The sequence below is a fragment of the Lolium rigidum genome, chromosome 3 (genome assembly GCF_022539505.1).
Source record: "Lolium rigidum isolate FL_2022 chromosome 3, APGP_CSIRO_Lrig_0.1, whole genome shotgun sequence".
Lineage (NCBI taxonomy): Eukaryota > Viridiplantae > Streptophyta > Magnoliopsida > Poales > Poaceae > Lolium > Lolium rigidum.
Genome location: NC_061510.1, coordinates 294767114 through 294782986, shown reverse-complemented (window position 1 = coordinate 294782986; position 15873 = coordinate 294767114). Strand labels below are relative to the sequence as shown.

General features: G+C 46.0%; 1 protein-coding gene across 1 annotated transcript; it reads right to left on the bottom strand.

Moving 5' to 3' along the window:
- Positions 1 to 13090: 13090 nt before the first annotated feature.
- Positions 13091 to 15277, bottom strand: LOC124696695 (putative F-box/FBD/LRR-repeat protein At2g05300). Its single transcript, XM_047229380.1, has 4 exons — positions 14420 to 15277; positions 13823 to 13978; positions 13516 to 13717; positions 13091 to 13119 (listed from the first exon to the last, which is right to left on the bottom strand). The coding sequence occupies exons 1-4, from the start codon at positions 15275 to 15277 to the stop codon at positions 13091 to 13093; spliced, it is 1245 nt and encodes a 414-aa protein (XP_047085336.1).
- Positions 15278 to 15873: the final 596 nt, after the last annotated feature.

Here is a 15873-nt window from a genome sequence, read left to right as displayed (position 1 = left end):
AGCCGCCAATGTCTTCTTCCCCTTCCCTTTCGGGTCGGCCACGGCTCATCCACCTCCTCTTCGGAGACCTCGGCGTAGGTGTAGACATCGTTTTCCCAAGGCTCATCGCCGTCTTCCTCGTCGATGTAGGCCTCGACTTCCTGCTGCATGAAGGAGGGCTGCCCCCGCCACCGTTGATGATGTCGGCCATGATGGAGTCGATGGGCATTCCGCCAAACGGTCCTTGCACGCCTTGGTTGATGTTGCTTGCGGCGAACTGCAAGAAGCCGGGCTAAGGAGGAGGCACACCACCGATGAAGAGAGTTCGGCGGAGCTCAGGCGACCCAACGAAGAGGGTGTTGAGGTCGCCGGCGGTGAGGATGTTGGGATTGAAACCACCAAGCAGGTCAAAGTCCTAGCAATGTGGCGAGAACCAGAGAGATGACGTGTAGTGTTACCTTGGATTTCTTGGAGCACCGGCCCCGGCGCCTGCGACACGCTTCAAGACAAGGGCGGCGAGACACTACTTTGGCTCCCCCACGCGACAATGATGTACTGGGATGGTGGTCCCACCATCCTCTCCATGGCAGCGGCCCTCTACACCATGGCCGCCTCCGCCGCCAAAGCCTCCTGCTCCCTCGCCTTCTACTCCTTCTGTCGGCGACTGGCGTTCTCCACCTGCCGATGCTAGACATCGAAACCCCACTCGGCGTTGTTCACCCCCGCCGGCCACTCCTTCTCGAGCTTCCCCTACTTCTTTGGGGGCGCGTCCTCCACCGCACGAGGGGAGGGGGTACATACCTTTTCGGCGGCATGGCGGCGCGACGGGGTCTCGTATGGTTCGGGAAAATGGCAGGATTGGGCGACGATGGGGGAGAGGAATGAGGTGATGTGGAGGAGGTTTGGAGGGAAATGAAGTGATTTTGGAGAGAATATTGGCAATGTCCTGTCGACAGAAGATATGACGCAGGACGAACGGTTTCGTTGAGGAGGAAATAGCGGAGGTGGCCGTCCGGCATGGGAAGCCGGCGATGGTAGTTTTTTTTAACAACTCCGGCGACGGTAGGTTTGTTTCGTTGGGAAGAAGGTGAGACGGAGCGTGCCAAGATGCGAGGAAGAAAATGCCTTGTGCTTTGCGACACAAGATAAAAAAAATGTACATTCTCAATAAAAGAAAGTTAAATAGTGTACATGTATATACCGAAAGTGTGTGTTTTGATCGTGTATTTGTGCTGAAAAATTACCCCATTCCTAAAATCAATTCTCTAGACTCTAGTATCTACACTACATTTTTGTCGGTTCAAAAGAAATGCACTTCATTTTTGTCTTCCAAACAACTGAGGATCCCCTCTGTTTTGAAATTGCATGGTGCTCTTTTGGTGTAAACAAAATAACTGTCCATGGCAGGTAGTAGAAGGCTTGGCCGGCGTCAGGCCTCCACCTGTTTTTTTCTTTTTCTTGAAATGAGGCCTCCACCTGCTGGACAAGAAGTCAACACAACGCGCTTGCTTGAGCCTGCTCCGCAACAATTCTTGATGAGTAAACAATTTCAGTGATGAAAGGGCGGCAACGAGAAACTCTCCGACCATTCAGCAGTTCCGTCTAACGCGTCCCGTGCCAAGTGTCACATTCTTTTTTTCGTGGAATCCTTAAGTGCGATCTTGTCCTTTCGCGAAGACGCTGTGGAGTAGTATTTGCGTATTCAACACATGTCGCAACGAGATAGTTTTGGCGAGATTTCTCTTTCCAGCGCGTGGATGCTGGAGGTTGTATGTGCATTTATTTAGAGATTCGAATTTCAAAATAAACTATTTCATGAACCATTCGTGTGAGTTACAAAGGATACTCACTGTTTGTGCTTCTGGCAACGAGATCTTCATACTAGATCTCCTATTGATTGTTTTGAGAATTCTTTTAGTTTTTGTAATTTCAAAAGTAGTAGGTTGTGCTCGGGTTGTTGTGCTTCGTCTTTTGTGCACTTTTGTACCCTGTTTTTCTGTATACGTGTACTCTGTCTTCTGTGTATTTGTTTTTTGGTCTTCTGTATCTTATACTTTTTTTCTGTGTATTTATATTCTGTAGGCTTCTCTGAACACCTGAAGTTCTATTTGAAGCAAGTTTTCAAGAAACTGCTTGAGTTTTAGCAAAAGCTGCCCTACAAGGTCACATTTCATATGCAAGAAAGATTGCCTGACTTTTCATTTTTCTAAACAAAAACTTCATCCCTCCTATTTTACATTTCACTAATTTGCTAGACTTTTCGGTTTAAAAAAAATCAAAGCATATATCTAAACTAGTCCTATTAGTAAATCCATTTGAACAGATTTATCAACTTCGGATCATCTTGATCGATTTGGTTGGATATGGACTCCACCTTTGTCATGTATTATGTGTATTTTTTTCTTGTTTTTTGTATATATTGGTACTATGTATGCCTTTTGTGTACTTGTACTCCGTGGTAGTTTTGCACTTAAGATTTTTGTATATTTGTGCTTCGTAATTCATGTACTTAATGGGAGAAATTTTATACCTTATACTTTGTAGTCTAAAAAAAGTAAAAAAAAAAAAGAGGAAAGAGAAGAATTTAAACAAGGGACTTCCGTGCTACATGCGTCAAGCGCGGGAGCTCCGCGTCCTACACGTGCTGCCACATATGGTGGCACCCAACACTACAATTGTAAAAAGTGAGTCATGTACAACTCAGCCACCGAAGCTTAAGTTCTCGTGATACAATAAACATTTGGGGTTCCATTATTTAAAAAACAAAACCCCCTTAGGACGACCTTCCTACCGCATTCCTTAAAAAAACAATTACGAAAGAAATTCAGTATCACCCACGTCAGTAACATTTTATAATGACCGCACAACTTTCCCCGGTCTTCTCATAACAATGGTCCGGGATATATCTTACTCCTCCAAAGATAGGTTAGTGAACGGTGCTACCTATGCTCAACCTAATGGTGCAAGAATTAGTCTCCGCGTCCTGTACGCGCTCCCACACGTCAACCTCTCCATGGCCATCTTTAATCCAGGGGCAATTGCAAAAGAAACAAAGCATCCACATCAGTAACATTTTACAACGACCCTGTTGCACATCCTTCCCCCGTCTTCTTCTTATATAACAATAAACCTTAATCCTCCGAAAGAAAGTTGGAGAACGATGCTGCCTATCTCAACCTAATCCTAACGGCATGTACTGCAGCGCCATTCCGAAGAACATCAAAATAAGTCAATCAAATGAATGATTGATGGCCACTTTACCTGTTCTGCGAGATCAGACTCAACATACGACTGCTCCCAACTCCCAATCCAAACTCCAAGACCCACTTACAAAGAAACTAGTACACATTTCAGCAAAGGGGCACTCCCATAAACCACCTCAAGATCCAATCCAACCACCGCCTACGTGTGCTCTAGATTCAGCAGTTTATCTACAAAAAACTAGCGGACAACTGACAAATATAATAAGCAACAGCTTAGTGTTTTCCTTGCCACCTCACATGGTCCGTAGTCTCGTCTCAATAACTATTGCAAGAGTCAGTCAAATTATAACTTATAAGGCATGATATGTTTCAGTATTTTCAGGGAGTGACAGTTTGTCCTGGTGAAGCAAACTGACAAATGGAATGAGAATGCCATTTGCCTGAATCAGACCGGGTGGCTCAGTATCCAGCTTATCCTACTCCCAAGCCATTGATTTGTGCAATGGTGTTTCAACCTTAATAAAAGGCTCAGAGGATTGGCAAAAGCAAGAGTTGGTATTCAGGGATTCATTAGTAGGATGTAGAGTAGCATGCAGTTTCAACGAAACTACTAGCAATGCTTCCTTTTTTCAACTCACGAAACTAGCAATGGTTAGTATATCTCTCCCTTCTCTAGCTGCTCTTCGCCGAGAGATGCCTGCTGCTTGCGCGTCAACGACCGGCCGTGTTACACTTGCCACCATGTGCGGAAACTATTCTCCAACCTGGTGATGGTCATTTACTTCGTTTTGCAACTCGGTATCCATCAGTAGCCACCTATCCAGCCCCGCCACGCGCTGACCACCTTCCGGTTGACAAGGAACTCCATTCTTGTTCTCCTTCGTCCTGAGGCTTGCAGTGGCGCCGCACTGCCGCCTCTGGAAACTAGGCGGCGAGTTCGCCGAGCTGGTCAAGAATCCCCGTTGCCCTGACTGCCTTCAGCAGCGCCTCGAGAGGAGGGAAGAAGAACTCCCGTTCCACCTGCACCTCCTCCTCCCTCTCTTCTGCTCGGTCTGATATGTGTCATTACTACTACTCTGAAGCCAGGCGCTGCAGTGCCACCAAGGCCTAAGATAGAAGGCACGAATTAACAGACGAAAGGGAGATTGAATAGCGGGCCGTGGGCCAGGATGGGTCGACTGCGTGGGCCAAGCTCACAAGCACCAGGGTGCACAATGACTTTTTAAAAAAGAAGCAGAAAAAAAACTATGAATTAGTTTGGCAACAAACATTTTGCAAAAGTTCATGTTAAAATGACATTTGTGGTGCATTCTGCAGAAAGAAGTCCTAAAAAACCTAAGAGTAGCGGAAATTCAATTCGGCTCCCGGATGCGTATGCTCCCTCTACTAAAAATATATATTTAAAAACGTCGAAAAATTTGGACAAAAAATTCTACATGTACATCTTTATAATATACGTGTGTTCGTCAAGTTTCACGAAAAACCAATATTTTGTGTGGTCTATATAAAAAAGAGAAAATTTATCTTGTGAAAAGCATTATTTTTAGCACTGAATTTTGTCTTTTTACACACGTCACATGATAAGTCGATTTTTTATGAAACGACTTTGTGAGCATGTAACACGTGAAGATGTACGTGCGAACTTTTAGTTTCAATTTTTTCTAAAATTTAAAATGTATGTAAGATGCATTTCAAAATATAGAGAGCATATGGACCCATGTTCCAAAACACCGCTCCCCTAAGAGTAGCCGTTTCAGTGAATGTAATTTCTTAACGACTTCTGCATGCAGGTTAGAACTCTCTGTAAACCTAGATGGGTTTTGGAGAAGAGAGGTATGAGAGACAATGACCGGTACCCAACAGGGCCGGCGTACATGACATATATATATCGATGACAGAGTTACAAACAACCTCAGCCTAATTACAAGGGATTCTATCTATATATGGTTAGCCCTAAACTAGGTAACCATATATTCTATCAGCCACCCTCAATCTCAACTATCGACAGCATATTGAGATTGCGCTTACATTCCTGGAATAGGGGCAGTGGTAATGGTTTTGTAAAGATATCTGCTAGCTGATCCCTTGAGGAAATAAACTGAATCCGAAGCAATTTCCGTGCAACTCGCTCACGGACAAAGTGATAATCAATCTCTATGTGCTTGGTGCGAGCATGAAATACTGGATTGGAGGACAAATATGTGGCTCCAATGTTATCACACCACAATACCGGAGTAGAGACAGTCGGAACGCCTATTTCCTTCAGAAGCCCTTCGACCCAGATAAGCTCAGCAGTAGCATTTGCAACAGCTTTATATTCTGCTTCAGTACTCGAACGAGAGACAGTATCCTGCTTCTTGGCACTCCAAGCAACCAAGCAACTGCCATGAAAGAGGGCAAATCCCCCCGTAGACCGCCGATCATCGAGACTGCCAGCCCAGTCAGCATCCGAATAGGCGGAGAGAGCATCAGAACGAGACGGCTGAACAAGTAGACCATGAGCAACAGTGCCGTGAACATAGCGAAGAATCCTCTTGACAGCCGACCAATGAGAGCTACGCGGAGCATGAAGATACTGACACACTCGATTAACTGAGAAGGACAAATCAGGGCGAGTAAGCGTCAAGTACTGAAGACCACCTACCAAGCTGCGGTACAGGGTAGCATCCTCATCACTCAGGAGATCTCCATCTTCAGCACATAGGCGCTCATTGGCAGCCATAGGAGTGGACGCCGAACTGCACTTGAGCATACCAGCCCGAGCAAGAATATCCTGAGCATACTTACGCTGAGTAAGAGACAGCCCTGTCTTGAGAGTATGCACTTCAACTCCAAGGAAGTAATGAAGTGTACCAAGATCCTTAATAGCAAACTGTTGACTCAGTCTAGAGACAAGCCGATCCACAGTTGTTGGAGAGGAGCTGATCACAATGATATCATCAACATATACCAACAAGAACATAGTAATAGTGGGCCTCTGAAGAATAAACAGGGAAGTGTCTGCTTTAGATGGAACAAAACCAAGTGCAGCAAGAGCAGATCCCAGTCGATGGTGCCAAGCGCGCGGGGCCTGTTTCAGCCCATAAAGCGCTTTATCAAGACGACAGATGTGTTGTGGACATGTAGGATCCTCAAAGCCTGGTGGTTGCCTCATGAATACCTCTTCCTCAAGAACACCATGAAGAAAGGCATTTTGCACATCCAACTGACGAAGGGCCCAACGTCGATTAACAGCAAGTGACAACAGCAAACGAATAGTGGTAGGCTTAACAACCGGACTGAACGTGTCTTCATAATCAAGGCCATACCTTTGCTTAAAACCTTTGGCAACCAATCGTGCTTTATATCGTTCAATGGAACCATCAGAATGACGCTTGACTTTAAACACCCATTTAGAATCAATAACATTTGCACCAGGAACTGGAGGAACAAGATGCCAAGTATTATTCTTCTGAAGAGCATCAAACTCCTGTTCCATGGCAGCCCGCCAATGTGGTATTCCGAGAGCTGCTCGAAAATGACGGGGCTCAGCACACGGATCAGCAACAGACTGAGCAATACAGGCAGCGAGCCAGGCCACGGTACCATCTGTACGCTGCTTGGGACGATGAATGCCATGCATCGAGCGAGTGACTGGACGCTGTGTGGGAGCCGAAGAGGAGCTCGGCTCGCCAGGTGAGTCCACTCCAGAACCAGGGGACGGTGGCACCACAGGATCAGGTTCAGGAACCGAGTCTGGCTCAGCCGAGCCAGCCACCAAGCTGGGAACGTTCGGCACAGCGACCGAGGGCATGCAAGGGCCAGCGCCATGCAGCTGCCCATGAGCGACGTGGGGAGGCTGCAGCGCTGCATCCGCTGTATCCGGGAGAAGATGGAGGCGCACGCCCCGACCTGTACCTGCACTGTGAGTAGGGAGCAAAGCAGGTGCATGCACAGTATCAACAAATTGGTCAGCCGAAGGTGATGAATGCGAGGTGGATGACTCGGACGGTGTGGGAGATGAATGAGAGAACGGAAAAACATTCTCATCGAAGATCACATCGCGACTAATATAGACTCTATTGGATGGGACATGGAGACATTTGTATCCTTTGTGAAGAGGGCTATACCCAAGAAACACACATTTTTTCGAACGATACTGAAGCTTGTGATTATTATAAGGACGGAGGTTGGGCCAACAGGCACACCCAAACACCTTAAAAAAGGTATAGTCGGGCACCTCTCCTAGTAGACGCTGAAGTGGAGTCTGCATAGCGATGACTTTAGTGGGCATACGATTAATCAGAAAGCAAGCCGTGAAGAAAGAATCACTTCAATATGGAAAAGGAACAGACGCATGAGCAAGCAAAGTAAGCCCAGTTTCAACAATATGACGGTGTTTGCGTTCTGCAGTTCCGTTTTGCTGGTGAGTGTGTGGGCATGAGACACGGTGCATGATTCCAAGCTTATCAAAGAATGCATTTAGCTTAATATATTCACCACCCCAATCAGATTGGACACGAAGAATTTTGTGGCCAAGAAGTCGCTCAACATGGGCTTGAAATTTGAGAAAGATATCAAAGACATCATTTTTACGCTTGAGTAAATAAAGCCATGTAAAACGACTGTATGCATCGACAAAACTAACATAGTAATTGTGACCACTAACTGATGTCTGGGCAGGACCCCAAACATCTGAATAAATAAGTTCCAAAGGAGCATGAGTTACATGATCTGAAAGGGAAAAAGGCAATTGATGACTTTTTCCTTGCTGACACGCATCACATACTGTATCTAATTTATTTGGGACTGATGGAAGTTCATGACTACGCAAAATATGTTGCACCACTTGCGACGTTGGATGTCCTAGCCGAGCATGCCACTGAGCAGAAGACACACGGAGAGTGCTGAAAACTTGCTTGATATGAGGATCATCAAGAGAATAAAGGCCACCATGATAGCGACCCCTAAGAAGAACCTCCCTGGTAGCCAGATCCTTGACAAAAAACAAGTGTGGGTGAAACTCAATAAGGACACGATTATCTCTAGTAAAACGAGGAACTGACAAGAGATTTTTAGTGAGAGTTGGAACATGAAGGACATTTTTAAGGTGGAGTGGACGTGAGGAGGGAGTCGGCAAAACAGCATGACCAATATGTGATATATGCATACCTGACCCATCGGCTGTATAGACCTTCTCCTTCCCATGATATGGCTCCTTCACTTGGAGCTTACCCAGTTCGTTGGTGAGATGATCTGTTGCCCCGGTATCCATGTACCAGGCCGTGTCCACAGGAGGAGTCTGCGGGCGTCCTCCAGAGACATGGTTCGCCATGGACAGCTGACGAGCAGTGAAGCGACCATCATTGCCGATCCCGAGGTACCCCTTCTGGAACCGTTTGAAGCAGGTGGATGAAACGTGACCAAGCTCACCACAGAGCTGGCAGAGGGGACGATTGCCATTGCCACCAGAACGCCCACCACCACTGCCACCCGTGGGAGACGGGGAGTAGTTCGGGCGCGGAGCTGAAGAAGGCGAGAATCCAGAGGGGCTAGATGGAGGCTGATAGGCCGTCCCACCAGGACGGGAGCCACGGCCGGTCTTGACAGCATGGGCAGAGTGCACGCCATCGCCAAGTTCACTGCGTCGATTCGACATGCGCTGCTCAGTTTGCAGCACCCTTGCAAAAAGATCATGAACAGGCATTGGAGGATCATGGCCGCGCACCGCCTCGACGAGCCCATCGTATTCCTCATCAAGTCCATCGAGGACATAGTCCTGGAACTCCTCAGGGCGGAGTGGACGGCCGATGGACGTGAGAGTGTCAGAGAGCGACTTGAGTTTGTTGAAGAAGACCTGGGCAGATGAGTCAAGCTTCTTCGTCTTGGACATCAAGGAACGGATCTGTCCAGCCCGCGCCGATGACTGCGACGCAAAGCTGCCTTCAAGGGCAGTCCAGGCTTCATAGGAGGTGCCGGCGAACATCACCATGCCGGAGACCTCAATCGCCATGGAGGAGAGGATCGCAGACAAGATAGCCTGATCCTGTTGTTTCCACGCACCATATGCGGGATTAGGAACCTCCGTAGACGGATCATCAGGCTTCGCGTCCTTGGCACGAAACGGCACCGTCTGGGAGGGGCACGGGAACGTGCCATCGACATACCCAAACAGCAGATTGCTGTGGAGGAGGGAGACCACCTGAGCCCGCCAAAACATGTAGGTCTCGGGCTTGAGCTCGACCTTGATCAGATGGCCGATGTGGATGGGACCGGACGAAGACAGCTGCGACGACGAGGACACGCCGACGGACATGGAGGACATCGAGGATGTGGTGAGGGCGAGGGAGGTGCCGGCGGCGGAGAGCTGTGCGGAAGTCATGTTGATCGAACTAGTCTGATACCATGTAAACCTAGATGGGTTTTGGAGAAGAGAGGTATGAGAGACAATGACCGGTACCCAACAGGGCCGGCGTACATGACATATATATATCGATGACAGAGTTACAAACAACCTCAGCCTAATTACAAGGGATTCTATCTATATATGGTTAGCCCTAAACTAGGTAACCATATATTCTATCACTCTCGAACTTATTTGTTCCCAAAAAGTTTCATTTTTTTACTGGTCAGTTTCATTTGTTTTTAAACATTTCATTATCATTTAAGCTACTATTCCACCCAGGTGCATGTGAGCTTGGTAGTCTGGTACTTGGTAAAGATGTTCGTGCAAGCTGCAGTAAGCATATTTTTCTGCTAAGGACGTTCAGACAGGACATTAGGATGCATTATCGGGATTTCGGACCCCACTTCGCTGACATAGATAAAAACATATGAAAGGCTAAAAGAAAACCTGATTTTTTTTACAATATAGGTGTCTTTTATGTGACATATGTTGTGTCCTTAAGATAGGCAATAAAAAAAAAAGGTTGCATCATTTTTTTTGGCACAGTCCACAAATCTTATGTTTTTCTTGTAAAGAATCAGTGTACACTTACGGCAGTGACATGTATACATGTATGTTTTTTAGATTTTTGTTACTACATTAAAAACATCATTTGTTTCACCTGGGAGCCTATGCCATTGGGAGCGATTTGAATATTTTTTTTTTGAAACAAGGCAAAAGATTTGCCATTTTCATTGATTAAGAAGAAGTTTTAGAGTTGTTACAAACCAAGACTTGACACAAGGTCAAGTCCAAAACATAAGCCTACTCTCGCGGCATTACAACACTCAAGGCCTTAGCCCCGGCTAGGCTCCAAATGGCGGCGTCATCTTTTATCTTGATCACCAACATACTTAAAGTGGAGGCATTGTTCCGAAAAACACGAGCATTTCTTTCCTTCCAAATTTCCCATGAGACCAACATTGCAAGGGACGCAATGGCCTTCTTTGATTGCCCTTGCTTGTGGATCGCCTCATTCCACCACTCCTTTACATTCCTCATAGTACGCCAAGTTGCGGGATTAACGTCTTGTAGTCCTAGCCAATTCTTCACCCTTGAACACACACAAATGGTGAACCGGCATTTGAAAAGAAGATGAGAGGCGGATTCTTGTGCTTGATTACAAAGCTTGCATGTTCCACAATTTGGCCATCATCTCTTTTGGAGCCTATCCACCGTCCAAACTCTATTTTGGATGATCAACCAAGCAAAGATTTTGCACTTCGGTGGAGCCCATGGCTTCCAAACCAAGGAAGGCATACAAGATTTCGGGTGTCCAAAGAATTGCATGGTGTAAGCCGACTTGGAGGAGTAGCAACCATCCTTGGTTAGCTTCCATAGGATTGAATCCGTTGTGCTAGGGTCCAAGTGTATGCCATGAGTCATCTCCCAAAGATTGGTAAATTGTATAATGTGGTCTAGTGAGAGGCCATCTTGAGTGTTGATATTAGTGGTCCAAGAGTCATTGTCTAGAGCTTTGTTGACGGTGCATTTTCTTCTTTTCGATCCTTTATAAATGAGTGGGGCTATGTCTTTCGGCCGCCTTCCATTTAGCCAAGGGTCCTCCCAAAAGCTAGCCTTCTTCCCATCACCAACAGTGACCTTTGTAGCCGCCGCAAAAAGATCCTTGTCAAGCATGGTGCAAGGGGTGCCAAGGCCGGCCAAGGTTTTGCCTCATCTTTCCACTCATGCCATAACCATCTCATACGAAGGGCCGAAGCAAATTTTGTGAGGTTGAGGATCCCAAGCCCTCCACAATCCTTAGGCGTGCACACCATTTCCCAGTTAACTTTGCATTTCCCCCCGGTGACCTTATCGCAAGCCGTCCATAGAAAGGCCCTTCTAATGCTATCAATCTTCATGAGAACCTCAATTGGGACATTGAGGACGGTGATGTAGTAGATGACAATGCTAGTAAGAACCGACTTCACAAGAGTTGCACGACCGGCCATAGTAGCATGCTTCCCAAGCCAGGGGACAAGCTTGGCGGCAACCTTATCTTCCAAGGGTTGAAAGTGAATTCTCTTAAGCCTTGTGATCGAGAGTGGGAGCCCTAAATATTTCATTGGGAAATTTGTGCGGTTGGCCGGAAAAGCATGGAGGATGTGATCAAGATCAAGTCCCATACATCTAATGGGAGCCACTTGGCTTTTTGAGCAATTGGTAACAAGCCCGGTAACATCCCCAAATTGGTGCAAAGTGGATGCAAGGAAGTTGATATCGTCCTTAATTGGGGCCATGAAGATAGCGGCGTCATCAGCATATAAGGATGTGCGGATTGTAGGGACTCTTCCATGGATCCTTTGAATGTGACCTTGATCGGTTGCTTTGAGGAGAATATGATGTAGAGGATCAATGGCCAAAACAAAGAGAAGAGGTGAGAGAGGGTCCCCTTGCCTTAGACCCCGTCCATGCTTTATTGGGTCACCGGCAACACCATTGAGAAGCACTCTAGAGGAGGAGGTGCAAAGGAGAGCCATAATCCATTCTCGGAACTTGCTTGGGAAGCCCAAATGTTGAAGCATATCCATCAAGTAATCCCATCTAACGGAGTCAAAAGCTTTCTTTATGTCGAGCTTGAAGAGAAGGGTTGGCGTTTTTGACTTGTGAAGCTTTCTTGCTAAGTTCCTCACATACAAGAAATTATCGTGGATACTTCTTTTCTTTATGAAGGCACTTTGGGCGTTGGAGACAAGCTTGTTCATGTGAGGCGCGAGTCTAGTGGCCATCATTTTGGAGATTAATTTTGCAATTGCATGAATGAGGCTAATTGGGCGAAAATCGGTCACTTCCTCGGCCCCCTCTTTCTTGGCCGATTTGAATATCAATATATGTATCATAACTTAGGAATCACATGCAATTACAGATTTGTTATGCCAGATAGATTCCTGGAACACTTAAATGTAACATTTATAGGCCTAAATTAAAGCAGGTCAGTTCAGACTTGATACCCAGGTACTTATGCTAAGGCTGCTCATAGTGGGGAGTAACTTAGATTAGTAACATATGCTATGTTACTAGTCTAGGTTACTACCTTCATAGTGAGTAGTAACTTATATGTGGTGTCATGCATTGTGTCATTTATTATGTTGTAGACTCATTTTGCCTTGGGGTGTGTGATGTTATGGTAACATAGCTAGTTACCACCTCACTCTCTTTCTTCATTTATTCGCATGCCATGTCACCAAAATGCCTTGAGATGTGTGATGTTACTAGCTATGTTACTCCCACTATGAGCAGTCTAAAAGGCACAATTGTAACTGGACTAGGCTAGGTTTTAGACAAACTCCATATTGCTGCGATCATGCAAATCATACATATTAATTCTCGACAAAACAAGTCATACATAGAACCAATAGAAGAATTCCGCACTGGTTATTACGAATGGAGCCACTCTGGTAGACAATCTGCAGCAAGCTCATGGCAATATATTCAGCGATGAAGTCTAAAGATTCAAGAGACCATAGACCCATCAACAGCTGAACTACTCTGCCCTCCGCTGGAAACTGAAACCTGTTATAAACAAGAAAAGACAGAGTAAGCACGGGAAGAAGCCAGACTACAAGAAATGAGAAGGTTCAATTGATTTGTGATAGAACGGAGGGAGTAATTTTTAAAACATTATGCGTCAGAACATATCACCGTTGGTCCTGAACATGGTGCATAAGTAGGCAATGCTGCTAGGCCTCACATTTGTATTGACACAAGTTACGTCAATGCAGTGTAAATATCTGGGTTTCGTTCTTTTCTTCATTAAGAATGTCTAGTTCTCCATTTAAACCAACTTAAAATTTCCAGCCTTCCCATTGTCTGAACAATCTGAGAAGTTTTTGCATTCCGAGATTTTACAAGACACAAAGAGACGATATAGATATAAGGACCAATGAAGAATCCTAATAGTTAACTTACTTCCGGAAGTCCACGAGATGATTCGCTCAATGACAACTTTCTCAGAAGGTACTCCACCAGTAATTAGAATCTTCCAAATTTTCTTGAGCGCAAGCACCCTGTCCTTGTGATATTTTACTTGAACCACCTGAAGGCGTTTAGATGCTATGGGTTGTTGGCCAGGGTTGCAGTGTCCATCTGTTTCAAACACAGATGTTGGTGTCTGTAGCAATCAAAAACATTATTTATCTACAGTATACAATCAGCTGCACAAGATTTTATATAAATTGTAAATTAGAAGATGTCATATTAGGAAATATATTTCTACCTTGTCCAATTCAATAGTAAGCTTTTCCAGAATTGGTGAGTGTTGGAGAAAGTAAACCAGTGCAGCGAAGTTAGCAGCCACACACCATTCATTGAGCAACAATATTTTTAGCTTGGTAAAGGATGGTCTTCTCTTCAAATCCTTTCTGAAAATGAACTGGTGAAAACAGTACAAAGGACAAGTAATTATAAGTAAGCATATACATATGTTTATATCGCATGCTAGGGTTTGCATATTTATGGTTTACTCAAAAGTATATATAGATCAGCCAAACAAGCTAAACTCATGCATAAATCAATATAGCTCGCCTATTAATCACATTATTATGCTTTTGAATAGTACAATATCAGCAGTATCAACAGTCCAAAGTATTGACCATATATATGCACAATTCAGTGCCATTCTCATGAAGCACCTACAGGGACACTGCATAGAAACAGTATAAGTGAATTGGGTTCACTGGTGACAAACAAACTCTGAACTGATGAGGGTTGTTATTCTGACTTTATATGTTTCTACTGATGGATTGAGATAACAAGATGTAGTAGGTAACAAACAACTATCTGAGCGGGAGTTAACATAAAAGTGCAAGCATACCACTTGAGGACGAGATACCAACTTTAAATCTGTGGCCTGTGACAAAGCAGCAAGGAGCACAGGGTGATCGCTGTGAAGTGATTCGTCACACTTGCATCGACCAGAAAAGCCACCGCAATTCCCATAATAACTTTCAAAGCAATGATCGTCGCAGAATTCACCAAGCCTGACAAATGCTGTCACCAACGATGGCACGCGCTCAAGCACAGGAGTCCAGCCAAGAAAGTCATCAAGTTCCAACGAAATTAGACCCGGGGCAGAAATCCGAGTGCGGGACTTTATATCGAAAGTGCAGCCAGTGATGCTCAAATGTGTTAATGATCGGGACACGATCTTCTTCGCGTTGATTGTGCAATCGTTGATGTTTACCACCTCCAACTTGGGACAGCTCGAGAAATCAAGGGAGCGTGGCCTCAGTTCCACAGCAGCAAGTTGTAGCCTAACCAACTGCTGGGAGATGAAATTCCTATCGGACAGCTGCCAGGGCTCGATTACGTCGAGGAGATCGACTCGGAGCACGCGAGCTTGGCGTGATAGAGCGTACCGGATCCACCGCCAGATGTCACCTTCGGTGGCAACGATGTCGCACAGATGTACAGGAGCACGGCCACGGAAGAGGAGGAGCTGGTTGGCAAACTCTGATAGGTGCTGGTCGGTCGCGAAGTGGTCTTGATGGAGGCGCAGGGCGGGCACGGACTTCCACTGGTCGCGCCAGCGCTGGGCGAGCACGCACGTCCGCACGGCCTGGCACGAGGGCAGGAACGACAGCACGTGCTGGAGGATCTCGTCCGGGAGGGCGCCGAGGCGGTCCTCCCCGTCGGCTGTGGTCACTCTCTTGTTCTTGGACCCGCCAGGCATTTCGTCGAACAGGCGTCGGGCCGGTGCCAGACGGAGCTGCGTTGCTGCACGGCGCGGGAAATGAGAGACTGTGAGGGCTTGAGGGGGTACCCGAGGAGGGAATAATGATTCTCACCGCGACACCGCGTCACCTCAGCTGCCGGAAGCTCCAGCCGCACCGCCGGCCGCGGAGATGGAGGAGTAGACGCTTCGGACGGTGCGCGGTTACGCTCAGCCAAAGCTCCTTTGTCCGAGCAAACTAGGCAGCAATTTAGCCCTTTTTTTTTAGGGGTAAAGCTCTCTTTATTACTCAATAAACATAGGTACAATCATAATGTATGGAGATTGTAGCAGCCACACCCGGCGCCCATGTGATAAATCTAGAGAGCTCTTAGCTAAATCATGAGCATGAATATTAGAATTTCTCCGCTCATGTATAAAACTAGGGAAAATTTGCTACATGATACTGTTATTTTCTAGCATTTGATGAAACACACCACTCGATTGTATCTTTATCCGGTACCATTACAATTTTGTGATACATTTGTCAGAACTCACCACATGGCTGAAAACGGAAAGTTTAGCTTTTGTCTTCAAAACCAGCCATCCACGTAAAA